Raw genomic sequence first — 16,505 nt, forward strand, 5'->3', positions numbered from 1 at the left:
TCGTTTTGTACTCTGCGGGATAAAGACTTCCCCCGAAGAAGAGGCTATTCCTCGAAACGCCGAGGGACTCGCTTTTCACCCATCAACCGTTTTGCCCCCCTCGTTTCTACCTCTTCCGCCTCGCCGTTGTGCCGCCCCCCACTTTGCACAGCTCCCTGGACAAAGCCCCCCCCACCCCCCCACACACACTCGGCAGCCATGCTTACTGGGCTGGCAGTCATCAATGTCCGTCTCGCAGACGGCGCCTGCGAAGCCGGGTCTGCAGAGGCACCGGTAGCTCCCGTTCGTGTTCTGGCAGCTGGCGCCGTTCCGGCAGGGATTCTTCACGCATTCGTTGATGTCGATCTCACAGGTCTGCCCTGCAAAGTGAATCCAGACCTCTAGGAAAGGCTGTCCCCTGGCGCTCAGAGCATCCAACACTTGCCCAGCTTTTAACTCGCTATTACATCAATGGAAGTGAGAGACCTGAGCATCTTGCCAAACCAAATCCTCAAAACCAGTGCCGCTTGGGAGCACGGAAGGGAGGGTGGGACCCCCCGACACTTGGACCAATGACAAACGTCACCCGCGCAGGCCTGGGGCCGCTGGAACCCCACTGCAAGCTTCGCTGCACACCCAGGTCTCGACTTCATCGGAGTCTGGAAGCAGGGCCCACAGCGGGCCTGCAAACCCTGGCTAGCACTAACCATGGTTGGCATCGGGGCAGATGTAAGAGCAAGCCATGATTCAAGCTGGCCAGGGCTTCACCTGGGGAAGGGGGTGTCTCTCTTTTCCAGCCCTCCCTGGAGATGCGGCCAGGGACTGACCTTGGGGCTCTGCCAGCCCGCGATGGCTGCATGGCTCCACTTAGCGCTGTGTCTACACTGGCTGGCAGCAGCCCCTCTCCAGGCTTTTCGGCTCAGGGGTCTTTCCCAGCATCGCCCCCTGGAGATGCGGCCAGCAAATGAACCGGGGGCCTCCTGCGGGCAAGACAGAGCCTCCACCCCCGAGCTCCGTCCCTTCCCCGCGATGTCTGGGCTCACAGAAAACCCCACGGAAAACGGGCCAGGCCTGGAATCACGGCACCAGGGCAGAATGTGCCCCTGGATGGCGCCACCCGAGGGGAAGCACCAGGTCCTTCCGCGAGAGAAGGGCACGTCTTCTGCACACGGGGGCGAGCCTGGCTTTCGAGCAAGGCCAGGGACCAGCCCCCAGCCCATCAGTCTGGATGGCGGTGGGGAGAGGCCTGGGAAAGAGCAACGGCTCCCCACGGCGTGCAGAGGCAGGTGCATCCTGGGTGAGCCAGGGCTAGGTTCGTGGTTGCAACGTCAGGCTATAAATCAAGCCGCGGCAGTAGGAGAAGGGGGTGGCCTGGGCCCCGCTCCGGGCCTCTTTCTCGAGAGCAGGAGGGAACACTCCACCCCCTCCTCTCAGCCGCATCATCGGCCAGGAGGAGCTCACCATCCTGGAGGCTCAACCGGCACTTTCGGCCTCTGCACACGTGCCCGGAAACAAAAGGGGCTCAACACCCAGAGGGTCGGCCTGAATGGAAAACCCCTCTAAGGAACCCCAGGCCACGTCTTTGCCTTTGGAAATAAGCTGGACGCTTGACTAGCCCGGCGAGGGGAGGGGGGCAACCATGGGGCCCCAGATGTTGCTGGACTTTTGGCCATATCATGGCTGGGGAAGACGGAAGTTGGGTAGTTCAGCAGCGTCTGGGGGGCCCAAGCGCAAGAACCCCCCGGCTACCCCACTCCAAGAAAGCCCAGGAGACACCAGCCTACCTGAGGGAGGAGAGCTGGTCTTGCAGGGGTGAGGAGCGGCATGGTCCCCTTTGCTATGCAGGGTCTGCCCCGGTTTGCATTTAGAGGGGGGCTACGACAGTTGAGCACCACCAGTTCATGGCACTTACTGCATGACGGTGCACCGAAAGTATTTGTCGCTTTGAGTAGTTGCTGAAATATTTGCTGAGTAGTTGAGCCGCCTAATGGCCCAGCGGGGAAGTCACTTGCCCAGGGAGCAAGAGGTGGCTGGTTCGAATCCCTGCTGGTCTGTTCCCCAGACTATGGGAAGCACCGATATCGGGCAGCAGCAGCAGCAGCAGCGATCTAGGAAGATGCTGAAAGGCATCATCCTCTCCTACTGCGCGGGAGGAGAGAGCCGTGGGAAACCCCTCCGGGATTCCACCAAAGACAACCGCAGGGCTTTTCTGTGGGCGCCAGGAGTCGACACTGACTCGACGGCACAGCTTTACCTTGACTGAGTATTTGCCGAAAGTATCTACTGCTAAGCTGTTTCATTGCCAACAGAGTTCTTTCCAAGAAAGCAAACTGGGTGTTGAACCATCGGCTCCCCTTCAGGGCTGGGGCCACAGCTCAGAGGCAGAGCATCTGCTGGGCGTGCAGAAGGTCCCAGGTTCCCTCCCGGGCAGCAGCATCTCCAGGCCGGGCCGGGCAGGGCAGGGCAGGGCGAGACCCCTGAGCCTGAAACCCTGCCGAGCTGCTGCCAGTCAGCGTAGACAAGCGTGAGCCAGATGGACGGGGAAGATGGGGTGGGGAGGCCTGCGCTGTGGCAGTGGCAGGGGAGCTGCTCCCGTGCTCTCTGGCCCTTCCAAGGCAAAGCCCTGTGCACATTCCGCTCGGGAGCCAGCAGCACTCAGCGCCATGGAGCAGAGCTGCGAATCCACACAGGCAGGCAGTGGGCGGCGGCAGCAGCAGCAGGCCTGTCCTCTCCCTCCCCTGGCTGGATCAAGGCAGACAAGGGCACCGCGAGGCCCACGCGCCCCTTGCCACCCCCACCCCAGCAGGGACCATGCCTACCTTGCCAGCCTGCAGGGCACTCGCAGGAGAAGCTCTTGTAGTCCTCCGACTCCCGGCACTGGCCTCCGTTCCTGCAGGGCCCCTGTCCGCAGGGAGCCAGGACCTCTCCGCAGGTGACCCCTGTGACCCAAGCACAGACACACACACACACACCCCGCCCCCGCCGTCAGTGGGCTGCGCTCTCACCAACCCCCCATGGCAGGAGCACACCCCATGTTTTGATTGCGCTTCCCAAGAAGTCTTGGGCAGGCGCCAGCGCATGTGCAGCTACAAGCCGCGCTTCCGACATCATCACCACCACCACCGCCGCCACCACCACCTCCCAGAGACAACGCCCCATTCCCACAGATCCCACAATGGGCTATGAATAGCCATGGGGCCTTCCCTGTGCTCCCCCCACCCCCCCCGCCCGGGTCAGAACTGGGCTGCCCTGGAGCCCTTCCAAGAGACTTCCTCCTGGGGGAAGGGCCTGAACTTCTCCGTGCTCAGGGGCATTTGGGAAAGGTGCGTTCCCAAGGAGCCGGCAGCCCTGCCCTTCACGGGTTCATGGTTGCTAACTCCTGTTGGGTTGGCCAAGAGAAGAGGACCTGCGCTGGAGAGGGGCGACCTCACCCCCCTTTCTCTCCCTTCACCTCGGCTCTCACTGGGCCAACCAGCCTTCCTGTTGACCAAGCCCACATCATCCCCAGCTATCATCGTCTTCCTTGTCAGCCAGGATCATCTAAAGCGCTTCTCTGTGTGCCAGAGCCTTCCCCTCCCTCCCTCCCTCTTGCACATTCCCAATTGCTTCCCTTGGCAACCACTGAAGGCAGGAAAGGAGTCATGGCTTCCTCCAATTGTGCACAGGCTGCCATTTTGTGCAGCTAGAGGAAGCAGGAAGCTGGCAGAGAGGAATCGCCTCAGCAGAAATTCCGACCCCATGAAGCCACCAGCCCGCTAGGCAGGTGATCCGACGGACCCCTTTCCAAAAAAAGCACCAACGGGGCGGCTTGCAAGGAGGGAACGAGGCTGAGCAAAGGCCAGCCGGGGAGGCTCTCTGAAAGAGCACCCCAGAGGTCAGGGTGAAGAGGACGCGCCCGCCACAGCCAACCAAGGGGGACCGTGTCCTGGATGGGCATGTCTGCGCTAAACTGCAGAGAGGGAAGCAAGAGCTCTGCGCCACCCGGAGGGCCTTGAGGCTCCCTTCCCAACCTCTAGCCCAAGCGCTTCAAGGGGGCCTCTGCCGTCTCCAAGGATCTGGGACAAGGCGGGACAAAGGGGCCTCAGTGGGCGCAAGCCAGGAGTCCACCTGGGCAGGCGTGTGCTTCGTGTCCAAGCAGCCGGGGGGGCCCTGGGGCAGCACTGAGGTTCTCCACGTGCAAACCGCCTCTTCTTTTCTGTGCAAGAGGGCCGAAGGGAGGGCCAGCGAGTGCGAGGGGCACCTGTGCGCCCCCTCCCCCGGCACGATCCATGTGCCCAAAGCAGGGGCTGGAGGCTTGGTGGGGGCAGCGTCCAGCCAGCAGGCAGCCTCTTACCGGCATACGGGGGCAGGCAGTTGCACTGGTAGCCAGCAACGTCGTCAATGCAGGTCCCCTGGTTCAGGCATGGATTGGAAGCACATTCGTTGACGTTGGTCTGGCAGTTGGGACCTGGAGAGGAGGAGAGGCCGACCACCCCGCCATCAGAGCCTCCAGCCCACAGTTCCCGCCTGGGTGGTGGGGTCTCCCCCCCCCCCCAGGACTGTTCCCCACCCAGCCTCCCAAGAGCCTTTTAACTGGAGGCACCCATGGGTCCGTGTGAGCCAGTCGGGTGACCAGTGGGAAAGAGGCAAGAGACCAAGAGGGGAAGGCTTCTGAGCCAAGGCAGAGGACCTGGGGTGCTCGGTTCCACACCAACACGGGGGGCATCCGTGGGGTGGGGTCTGGAGATGCTCTAGGGCAGGGGCTCCCAGATGTGGCGGAACGACAACTCCCGTCGTCTGCTGCAGCCACAACCTCTTGTTTTTGCCGGGGGTGATGGGAACTGCCGTTGAGCCAGATCTGGGGTGCCACAGGGTTGGGAGCCCCTGCGGTGCAGAAAAGACGGGAGGGTGGAATCGGGGTGGGGCGTCACAGAGCAGGCAGGGAGGGAGCCAGCGAAGAAGAAGAAGAAGAAGAAGAAGAAGAAGAAGGCCCCGTCCCCCAGCAAGCCTGTCTTCAAAGAACCGGCCTCTCAGTGGGAGGACCGGAGGGTGCCCCAGAGCACTGGGGAGAAGCCGTGAGGACAGAGGAAGACTAGACTAGACTCCTCCCCAGAAGAACCGCAGTGGCTGGCAAGACCAGGCCCCCAAAGCCATCCGTGACTGGGGCCTCCTGATCCAAAGGCCGATGGTGATCTTGAGGTGGGGAATGAAACTGGGGGAGGTCTCCAAGGGAGGGGGGGGCTGTAATAACGGGTGACCGCAGTCACCCTCACACCGCCTGGGAAAATCCACGTTCAGCTCCACAAAGCCCGTGTGCCTCCGCACAGCTGGGCATGGCACTGACCAGAAGGGCGGCGATCTTGAACCTAACCCTCAGCGGCATTTGAGGCCACGTGAGGCTCCTGAACTGACAGGGAAGCGGGACCACCACAGTGCGACCCAATTCAACACCCACACCTGCAACGGACTTGATCCTGCGATATTCCCGGCACATTCAGCGTACGCCATTTTGAAGAAAAGGAACAAAGGACGTTCTTTGGAGGGTCTTCAGAGAAGAGCAGCCGAAGCAGGTCGCCAGCCGTGCCCCCCCCAGCCCGTCCCCCTCCCCAAGGCACTGACCGCTGAAGCCCTCCTGGCAGGTGCAGATGTAGCCGCCCGTCATGTCCTTGCAGGTCCCGCCGTTCGTGCACGGATTGGAGTCGCACTCGTTGTTGTTGATGTCGCAGTTGGTCCCGCTCCATCCCGAGTCACAATCGCACTTGTAGCTTGGAGAGGAGGAGCAGAAGGCTCATGAGCCACACCGCCGGACGGCTCGGCCTTGGGGGAGGAGGGTGTGGGGCGCGGCGGCGAGTCTGCTCCCGGAGCGTGTGTCCTGCACAGCCAGCAGGAGGGCCAGCTGGCTGCCCGGCAGCCCCCCAATCTTCCCACGCGTGGGCTGCCCACAGTCGTGGCAGTTCCCTCCTTGGCAGTTGCCCCACACCTTTCAGACTGTGTGCTGGTGTGGGTCAGGAGGACTCGAACCCACAGTGGGTCCTGACTCCGGGCCCCAAGGGATAGCTAGAGGGATGAGATCTGCAGGGAAATCCGTGAGACCAACCTGTCTTTGTAGCAAGAGGGCACAGCAAGTCAGGAGGTCTGGCCCGACCCCCTAGAAGTGGGTCCGGGCCAGGCTTGTTTCTTGGCCTGACCCACCAGGGCCCAACTCTGCTGGCCCTGCCCCACCCGTGTCAGCAGCACGTCTGGGCTGGCCCTCCCCGTGGGACCCGTGGCCTCCCCGCACACATACCCGTTCAGCCCGTCGTTGCATCTCCCGTGGATGCAAGGGTTGCTGTTGCACTCGTTGACTTCCGAGAGGCAGGTGCCGTCATGGAACCCTTCTGGGCAGGTGCAGGTGAAGCCGTTGATGAGGTCGTGGCAGGTGCCGCCATTGTGGCAAGGGTTGCTGGCACACTCGTCAATGTTGACGTTGCACATCCTCCCTGCGGGGGCGGGGAAGAGGTTGGTGCAACATCGGCCCCCTCGCTGCCAAGCCCCACATGCACTAGCCCCACCGGCTGCCCACTCACCTGTGTATCCTGGCTCACAGGCACACTCGTAGCCGTTGATTCTGTCAATGCACTTGCCGTAGTCACAGGGGTTGCTGGCGCAGTCGTCCAGGTTGATTTCGCAGTTGGGGCCTTCAAAAAAGAAAGTCGGCATTCGAACTGGGCAGAACTGGGGGCCCACTGATTTGGGGGGCGGCTTCCTATACAACCATGAAGACGCTTTGGAAATGAACGTGGCTCGAGGAGGAGGAGGAGGAGGAGGAAAGAGGTTCCTTGGCCATGCTGGGCTGAGCCCCCAGTGACCATGGCCCTTGCGTGTCTGTGCAGGCAGCTACAAACCCACTTGCCAGCTCGCCAATGGCGAGTGCCCCCAGCCCTCTGGCGAGCAGGGCGCCCAGCACCACACGGGCCTCCTCCCCAGAGTGCTCGTTTCTGCGGCCATTGCGAAGGTGGTAAGGATGAGCTGCTACCAGCTGCATGGCCGCCAGCAGAATCTGATGGTCCGGGCACAGGCCTGGCCGTTTGACCGGACCCCCCTCCCCGCACGGGGACACGCAGAGTCCCGCCCAGGACCGGGCCACCCTCTGGCTTGCCCCACCTCAACAGGCCGACTTGGCCTTGGGGACTTGGTTTCCAGCCCAAAGCCCGCCCCGCAGGGGTGTCTAACAGCCGGCGAGGAGGGGCCACGCTGCTCAGGCCTCCTCCCCCTGCGCTCACCCGTCGTCCCCTTGAGGCACAGGCAGCTGTAGGCGTTGTTCTTGTCCTGGCAGGTCCCGCCGTTCCTACACGGCTGGCTTTGGCACTCGTTGATGTTGATGTCGCAGCGGTGGCCAGTGTACCCAGGCCGGCAGAGGCACGTGAAGGTGGCAATGCGGTCCTGGCAGGTACCGTAGTGGCAGGGGTCTGGGTCGCAGTCGTTAATGTCCGTCTCACAGTGGGGCCCGGAAAAACCTGGGGCAGAAAGGACGCTCTGCATCAGAACGTCAGAGCAAGGCAGAGAGAGCCGTGCATCCCAGGCAGGCAGCAGCGGGCTAAAAGCCGGGCCACCTATTCCTGGGCAGCAGCTGGACACCCCTGGAGCAGGCAGACAGGCAAGCAAGCCTAAGGCAGGCTTCTCACACTGTTCCTGGTCAAAGCCGAGAAGGGCTGGAGGCAAAGGGATTCTGGGAGGGGGTGAGTCACTTCTGGACGACGGATCTGGGGTGCTGAACGCTGCAGGGTGGTGGCCGAGAGGTTTGCTCAAAGGGAGACCGACGGGCTGGGAGGAGGGCCGAGTGGAAGGCTCTCTGGATCGCCAGCTCCTGCCCTCTCTGGGGCTTTATTGAGGCACGGGCTATGGGGCGGCAGGGGGTATATTCAGTGGGAGAGCCTCAGGGAGCTGGCCCGGAACAGCCTCGGGCTCTACAGATTCGTACGGACTTCCCGAGTTCCGAAAGAGGCAAGTCCCTCTCGGGTCCGCGGCAGCAGCAGCAGAAGCCGGGGGGGGGGGTCTCTTGCAGCCGTGCAGGAGGCACCCACTGGGGGGGGGGCAGCCGCTGGAAGCCAAGCCCCGGGCTTCTGCCAGGCACCTGCAACCGCTCCCCAGGCAGATGTGGGCGAGACCTGGCAGAAGCACCGGCTGCACACGTGGCCAAGGGCTGGCTGGCGGGGAGGAGAGGGAGGCCGAGGCGAGGAAGGAGCCCTCCTCCTCCTCCTCCTCCTCCTCCTCCTCCTCCTCCTCCCCCCGCATGCAGAGAGGCTGGCTTTGTCCCCCGAGGGCACAATGAGCCCCCTCTCAGGAACGCTGGTGCTGGCCGGCCCTCGCTTGCGCGCTCTCTCTCTCTCTCTTCCTTTCACTGGCGGCCAGAGCCGGCGGCCTCTTGTCTCCGCTCGTCTGCCTGCAGCTCGGATCGGCCGATCCGAGAGGGCAGGGAGGGGCCGGGACGAGTGGCTGCCCGCACCGAGGGACAATAGCAGCACCCATTATCCAACGGGGAAGTGCAGGGCGGGGGGGGGGGGGAGGAGGACAAAGTGGGGCTTTGACGGAGCCCCCCGCGGAATCCGCAGGCCAGCCTTTCATCGCCACTCCAGCCTGACCAAGACACTCATTCGAGACTGTTCAGCTGGAAGATTTCTGGCGGGAGCTGCCCCACAAAAGCCCCACTGTTTGCTGCCGGGGCTCCTGTCGCTGCCATTGTCCAGGCGCTCCTCAGATTTCACTCCTCCAGCACACACAGCCCCGCCCCGGGGGGTTCGGGTCCCCACGGGGGCCAGAGCGGCGGCTGCGTCCCTGCGCTCTCCTCCCCGCGGCGGAGGCGAGGGGCCGGGCGGCAGGGAGACGCCCTGGAGCCCTGCTGCCCCCAGGAATGCCCGCCCGGATCCGAGAGGGAGGGCACTGCTGCACACAGCCAGAGAGGGGGCAGAGGGGAACCAGGCCGCGCCCCCCAGAGGCAGGATTGCCCCGGCCCCTCTGCAGCAGCACAGCCTCGGGGTCGGGAGGCTGCCTGGGGCCAGGAGGAAGCCACCGGCTGTGCTGGGACTGGCCAAGACCCGGCAGGCCACTGGATACGGCTCACGGGCTGCCACTGGCTCAGCAGGCCACAGGACGGGCTGCCTCGATCCAGGCGAGGCCCACGGATTAGGGGCACCATTGCAAGCAGGGGCAGAGGGGCCCGTGAGCGGCGGCTAAGGAAGCCTGCCCAGAGCAGGAAGAGCCCGCCCACAGATGCCCACTGCAGCTTATGGCCATCTGCCTCCCCCAGGAAAGGAGGCCAGAAACCCCCCCACCCCCCACGGAACCGCATGTGGGCTGTGGCCCTCTGGCCATGATCCGGACTCCTCAGGCCACCTACCTTCAGTGCACTCGCAGGTGTAGGAGTTGGGGCCGTCCACACACCTGGCCCCGTTCTTGCAGGGGGTGCTGGCACACTCGTCATTGTCATACTGGCACAGGTGGCCGTTGAAGCCTGCGGGGGGAAGAGCGGGGTGAGCTTGGCCCAGGAGCACTGCGGGCTCAGGTCCACCCCCCCCACCCAATGGTCGTTTCCCTCCATCTGAGGAGACCTCCGAGGTGACCAAACCAGGCTTGGAAACAGCCACGGGATGCCTGGACACTGGCCAGGTGCAAGGAAGAGGCCGCCGCAAGGCACCAGGAAGGAAACCTCGAGGAATTCGGGCTCGCTCTGCTTTCCGGCCCAAACGAACTAACCCGAGAGGCACCGGAGACAGGGAAGTGTCCGTCTGCAGGCTTTATGGGCCTGGGAGACAGGCCTGCCCCCTGACCCCCAGTCACGGGGGTGAGCCGGAGGGGTTTTCCCCCAGTGGTGGGGTGTGGGAGGCATGGGGCCTTCCCATCTATCTTCCCAAAGCAGAACAGGACTTGAGAACAGTAAAACAGATCATGGCGGCCTGGAAACCTCCTCTTTCCAGCTGTTTCCGAGCCCGAAGGACCAACCCCTGTTGGGTACCGTTAAACCATGAGGGGATTTCCCCCAAACTGCTGCCTCCAAAAATGTCCCGAAATGCCACCTTTCTGTTTGGCCCTGGCTTCTCCAGAAGAGCCAGCTGAGGGGGAGGACATGCTTTCCAGGCTCTTCCCGGCGCCTTCGGAAGCCCTGCCGGGACCCGCGTGGCCCACCCACGTGGCCCACCGCCTGGGGCAAGGGAGGCAGCCCACGGACACATCTGGCTTCTCCACTCTGGGAAGCCAACGAGGACCAAGGCAGAGTCCAGCTCAACACACAAGCTCATCCTCACTCCACAGACATCCGGGACCCCTCGGTGCCTTTGAACTCCCCATCATCGGGTGGGGAGATGAAGAGAGACTGAAACCCCCCCCCCATCTCTCTCTCTCTCTCTCACACACACACACACACACACACAGAGCGCACTCTATCCCTGGCCGCGGCCCCCAGCTAAGTCCAAGCACGGCAGTAACTCCATGTCGGCGTGGGGGTGCGATCTTCGGGGGCACGGATTCCCCGCACAACTGGTTTCACACAACTGGTTTCCGTATGGCCCCCGGTGTGGGGGGGCAGCAGATCGGGAGAAGGCTCCCTCCCCATGCCAAGTTCTTGCTGGGTCAGCTCTCCGTCGCCATGGAGATGGCTACTGGGGGCTCTGAATGGCAAGGGGAGGCCTGATTTGCATCTCTAGAGGAGGCTGCCCTCCGCCTTCTTCTTCTTCGCCTATTCTCTCCCATTCTCTCGCCCGGCCCCACGGACTGCGTCCCTCCCCGGCGACACACACACACCCGGCCCATTCCCAAACCAGGGTCCCTTTCAAGTGCAAAGTTTGTTGTTGCTGTTCTTTAAATGGGATCCTCACTCTCTCTCCAAGGGGGAGGAGGGTTTTCGCTGGAAGGGCTCTTTGTGCCTGTGGCAAGGGCAGCTCTGCTGAGATGCACAATCTGACATGTCTGAGTTGGGGGGGGCGGCTTCTCTCCAAGGGGCGGAAGGAGCCCTTGCCCTTGCCCACGCAGGGAGGAGAGTGCAGGGCTCCTTCTGAAGCGGGCACAGCCTGCTCCAGCCTCTCAGGCACAGAGAGGCCACCAGGGCCATATTCATGTGCCTGGGGCCCCCGGAGCTAGTTCTGCTAGTTGGAGATTTCGCCCACCCCTCCACGGAAGGCACACTTAGGCATGCCACAGAACAGACCCCGGGCAGGGCTTTGCAGGCACTCACAGCTCCCCCGTGAGTGCCTAGAGGGTCCCCATGTGGCCACACATATGCTGCTTTCATTTGCATATACACAGAGAGAGAGAGAGAGAGAGAGAAATGGGGGGGGGGCGCATGCCTAAACATGTGTCATCCATGAATTGACCCAAAGCATCCGGAGAATTAATGCATGGTAGTTGCTGTGGTATTTTGCCACAATTGCCTTTAACCGGAGCTTCCAGAGGGGTTCTGCATAGGGGGCCACTGGGAGCTTGGCCGGAGGCGAAGGGGCCTGTAGTCCAAGCCCCTCTGCTTGGAGGACTTGAGGCCCCCTGCATTGTTAGAGCCCGAGGAATAGAAGAGAGCTCAGCCCCACGTGTGGGGGGAGACGACGTGCTCTCCAGAGCTCTGCCCAGGAGGGAGGGAGACGTTCTCTCCCAAGCCCTGGAACGCTCCCTCCCAATTTCAAAAAATCAACCAGCTTGTTCAGAGGTCGGGCGGCCTTTTTTAAAAGACCGTCAGCCCTCTGGGGACAGGAACCCTTTCCTCACACCTTTTGCTATGCAAACCACCTGGGAACAATGTGTCCGTGGCAGCAAACGCAGAGTCCGGTGGCATCTTAAAGCCAACCAACTGGCATGACTGCAGCAGTAAATGCACTCCTCTGTGTGGTGCCACAAGAAGATTCTTTGTTGTTTCTGTACACAGAAGCCCCATTCAGTGGCCATGCTTAGCAGGTGCCGAGAGACTCCGAGCAGACGGCAGGAACAGCCTCGCCAGAGCAGAAGGCGGCTCCGCCCTGGCCCGGCAGGAATGCCCTCTCCAGCTGGACACGGAGGACCTCTCCTCTCCCCTTAGTCTCTGCATTCCTGCCTAAAAACCACCTACGGTGTCAGCAATCTGTGACAGCAAGTCCCTCTGCTAATGGACATGCTGTATGAAGGCAGGTAGTCTTTTGTCCGTCCTGAACCTGCTGTGAGTACATTTTGGGGGCAACCCTGTGCTCTAGCATGATGGAGAAGGGAAAGAGTGTCTCCTCCTCCTCCTCCTCCTCGCTCTTCCCTGCTGCTTGTCCCCAGTGTCTAGTATCCAGAGGTATACTGCCTTTCAGCATGGAGGCTCAATCACATCTAACAGAGCAGCAGTCCTGCTTCCAAACACTTCCACAAAGTGAGGGCAACAGTATGTCAAGTTAAGCTCTCCACACACCCCTGTGCGCGCACACGCTCTCTCTCTCTCTCGCACACGCACGCGCACACACACACACCCCCCTTTGAGTTGCCAGAAGGAGAAGGCAGGTATCATGCAGAAAGTCCATTATTTCCCCTGAGCTGCCCACTTCGACTGGATTTAAATCCACCAGCCCGGCTTTGCCTCTGGGCGGCGGATTAATTTCGGCTGCGCATCCACTACAAAGGCTTTGTGCTGAAGGCAAAGCGATCGATCCCAGCCCCCCGGCTCCCCCCTCCCCGCCAGTACCTATGGGGCACTCGCAGGCGAACTCGTTGATCTTGTCCACGCACTTCCCGTTGTGGAGGCAGGGGCTGCTGGCGCACTCGTCCGTGTTGACTTCGCAGTAAGTGCCTTCGTAGCCTGCAGGTGGTTCCATTCTGTGTGAGTCCTTTAAAAGCGCCTCTTTCTCCGTGCGTGCTGGAGATACAGCCCACCCACCCACCCCAGGCAGAAAGGGGCCGGGCCCTGGAAGCCAGGGGCCCCACCGGCCCTGGAGACCACTGTCTCCTCCCCTGCATGGGCAACATGGGGCCCACCTTGCTCAGCTCCCCTGCCCACAAGCCTGCCCACAGACCAGACCTGCCTTGGCTCGCATCTCCCCTTTCTCCTCCCACCTCTGCCCAAATGGAAACTGTAGGCTACTTCCTCGCTTGCCGCTTGGTTACATCGATATCCCGCCCTCCTTCCACAGCGAGAGAGGGGCTTCCCGGGGGTCTCCCATCCGGGCCCTGACCGGCCCCACACCTGCTCAGCTTCACCACAGGCCTCAGTCTCTCCCGTGTTGCCTCTGGGGGCCTGAGCCACCCACCCAAACACCCTCCGTCAGACTTAGCCGGTGGCCGGGTGTGTCCTCCCACCCCTCTCTTGGGCTGGACTGGTGGAAACACGCCGGAGACGGAGGACACCTCCCGCTTTGAGGAAAGTGTATTCCAGCCTCCCGTTGATGGTGGTTTTACTACACAATGGTTTACATGGAGGGTTGTTGAAATTCTGGATGCACAACTCTGACACACGCCGAACGGACATCAGCCGCCTCGGCAAGAACGGTTTAACTGAGGAACAGGGCAGCACAGAGCGAGGGCTTCTCGGCTCTCTCCTGAAACCCCAGAGCTGAGAAGAGTGGCCATGCCTGGGCCGTGACTCTCCCAAACGTCCAGGTCCAGACCCTCAACGTCAGCTTTCCCCAAGGCAAGCCTTTAAACTGAATTCCCGCCGGGGTGGGGGGCACGGCTTGGGGAACGCAGAGGCTACAAACTGGGCCAGTTGGGAAGAGGAGAGGACCCCAACTCGGCTTACCGGGCATGCAGATACAGTGGAAGATCCCGATCTGGTCCAAGCAGGTGGCATCGTTCTGGCACGGGTTCGAGGAGCACTCATTCACGTCGATCTCGCACCGAGGGCCCGAGTAGCCCTGCTGGCACTGGCACTGGAAGGAGCCCTCTGTGTTGATGCACTTGCCAGCGTGCTCACAAGGGTTGGCTCCTGAGGAGGAGGAGGAGGAGGAGGAGTCAAGCCCGGCTGCTCCAAGCTAGCCCTCCGCAGGGGCCAAACTGGGCGCCACACAGCGGACGAACCCTGCAGCCTCCCAGCAGCTGTTTCTTTGGAAAGCAGCCGCAGGAGGAGACCCTCTGAGGGGACAAGTTGGGGGGGGGGGGGGGCAAGGAGAAAAAGAGGTGCTGCTGGGCCTGTCCCCTCTCAGCCCCTTCCTCCACTCCCCCCCACCCCTTGGTTGTCCCTCGGCTCAGAGTGGCCCTTCCTCCTCCTCTTCTCCGGGGGCTGCTCTGGAAATCAAAGCCAACCGGCAGCTTTGGGAGATTGCCCACCTGCTCCTGCTGGGCTAGTCGGGTGATTCCTTGGCTCTAGGTGTCCACAGCCAAAGGCCACGACCCCGGGCCCCACGTCTGGCCAGCCTTGCCTGAAGGGCCCTCCCCCCCTGGACACTGGGCCACTTGACCTCTGGCCCTCCAGGGCCCTGCAGCCCCGCCCCACCACTTTGCCCCGGGGAGGTCTTCCCACGCACCACAGACGACGACCACGGACGACTCCGCCTCGCCTCTCCAGCCTCTCCCAAGCCCGGCCCCTGCTCTGGGCTTGGCCGTGAGCGCTCCCCTCCCCGGGCCCGACTCTCAACGGGGACTCCCCCACCGCCCCAGCCGCCGGCACTCTGGGGGCTCACCCAGCGAGCACTCGTCCACGTCCTGGTTGCAGGCGGGGCCCATGTAGCCCATGGGGCAAGTGCAGATGGCCTTGCCCGTCACAGGGTTGGTGTCGCAGTTGGAGCCCTCATTGCAGGGGTTGCTGATGCAGGCGTCGTCCAGATGGCAGAGCAGGCCTGGAGGCGAGTGGGGGGGGGGGGAGACGGAGGTTGGGGCCCCGGCTGGGAAGAGGACCCCCTTCGCTCGGCTGCTCCGCCCAGCAGGACCCACCCAGCCTCCCCGCTCAGACCGGCCTCGGCCCTGGCCGCACCGCAGGCCCGGAGGGTGCCCGGCCAGCTCTCCAGGGTCACCCTGGGGGCAGGGCTGAGCAGCCGGGGCTCTCCAGCGGTGTGGGGCTCACAGCCTCTGCAGGAGGGCCAAAGAAGCTGGGAGGCCCGCCTGGGCCATCCCGGGCACGGAGCGCCTGCCGGCCCTTGCTGCAGGGGCACCTCCTTGGAGAGGAAGCCTGAGGACCTGCTCCTGCCGCAAGAGGCTCTCCTGCCCCTGCAGCTGAGGCAGCCGGGGGCGCCCAAGAAGCACCCCCCTTTCCAGGCTGCACAGTGGAAGAGGCGGGACACTCTCCCCCCGGGACAAGAAGGGGCGACTCCAAGCAACTCCCCCCCACACGCTCCGGGTCCTCTGTGCCTCCTTCCAGTTCGGACGGCCAGCTTGCAACGCCTTCCACCCACGGGAGCTGGCCCGGCCCCTCCGCGCACTCCCCCCAGCCGCTCCCTCGAGGCGCACCTGTCCGCCCATGGGGGCATTCGCAGTAGAAGGAGGCCACGCGGTCGTGGCAGGTGGCCCCCGTGAAGCAGGCCGCACTGGCGCAGTCGTCAATGTTCTCGCTGCAGTCCTCGCCCGTCCAGCCATTGACACACACGCAGTTGTAGCCCCCGTGCGAGTTGTGGCAGGTGCCCCCGTTCTGGCAGGCGTTGGGCATCAGCTGGCACTCGTCCACGTCCTCGCTGCAGTACTGGCCTAGGGGAGCACAGAGGAAGCCGCCTGATGGCCACGCCTGCTGCCGTGGACTGGCCTCGCGGCTAACAGAGAAAGCTGCCATTCACTGAGACAGACCCTGGGTCCATCTAGCTCAGTAATGGCCACCCAGACTGGCAGCGGCTTCTCCAAGGTGGCAGGCAGGAGTCTGCCCAGGAGGGAAGTGGGCACCTTCTGCTCTTCCCAGAGCGGCTCCATCCTCTGAGGGGAATCTCTTACAGTGCTCACACATGTAGTCTCCCATCCAAATGCAAACCAGGGCAGATCGCGCTTAGCTCCCCCAGCATCCACTCCTTACCTGTCCATTCAGGTGGGCATTTACAGTTGTAGGTGTTCACGCCATCCACACAGGTGCCTCCATTTTTGCAGTTGTTCCCTGGGCAATCGTTAAGGTTGTCCTCACAGTTCTGACCAGCAAAACCTGCCAGTTGGGGAGAGAGAGGGAGATCTATTATGCCCAGTTCTGCCCCCTTCCAACAACAGGTGCGAATGGCCGGGAGGCAGAATGCAGCGGAGTCTTGCCCCACCAAAGCAGGGGTGCCCATTTATCACTGTTGTCTTAACCTCCTCCGTCCACACCTACAGTTTTGGGGTAACTGGCCTACCTTATAGGGACGTTGTGACGATGACTGAGAAAGTATTTTCAACACCTGGACATGTGCTACATAACTGCCAAGTATTATCACAACCAAATCTAATCTCCTCAGTAAGTGTGGACAACCCTGAGTTGGATGGACCAAGTCACTGACTCCGAATGTGGCAGCTTCCTACAGGAGGTGCAAATGACTCATTTATTATTAATTTGATTGATTGATTGATTGATTGATTGATATACCGCCCCTCCAAAAATGGCCCAGGGTGGTTTACAACAAATGAAAACAATTCTTATTTCCCTACAGCGATGCTAGAAACCAGTTCTCTTTCAGAATCATTGAAAGCTCGCC

General features: G+C 62.3%; 1 protein-coding gene across 1 annotated transcript in view; it reads right to left on the reverse strand.

Moving 5' to 3' along the window:
* NOTCH1 (notch receptor 1) overlaps positions 1-16,505 on the reverse strand; it is an 81,964-nt gene that overhangs the window by 21,239 nt on the left and 44,220 nt on the right. Inside the window, 13 exon segments of the mRNA XM_053282216.1 lie at positions 207-359; positions 2,799-2,918; positions 4,313-4,426; positions 5,578-5,723; positions 6,245-6,437; positions 6,525-6,635; positions 7,221-7,454; positions 9,335-9,448; positions 12,617-12,730; positions 13,667-13,852; positions 14,547-14,702; positions 15,310-15,543; positions 15,860-15,982. Coding sequence (XP_053138191.1) covers positions 207-359; positions 2,799-2,918; positions 4,313-4,426; positions 5,578-5,723; positions 6,245-6,437; positions 6,525-6,635; positions 7,221-7,454; positions 9,335-9,448; positions 12,617-12,730; positions 13,667-13,852; positions 14,547-14,702; positions 15,310-15,543; positions 15,860-15,982 — 1,998 coding nt within the window.

This window comes from Hemicordylus capensis, chromosome 17 (assembly GCF_027244095.1).
Source record: "Hemicordylus capensis ecotype Gifberg chromosome 17, rHemCap1.1.pri, whole genome shotgun sequence".
Taxonomy (NCBI): Eukaryota; Metazoa; Chordata; class Lepidosauria; order Squamata; family Cordylidae; genus Hemicordylus; species Hemicordylus capensis.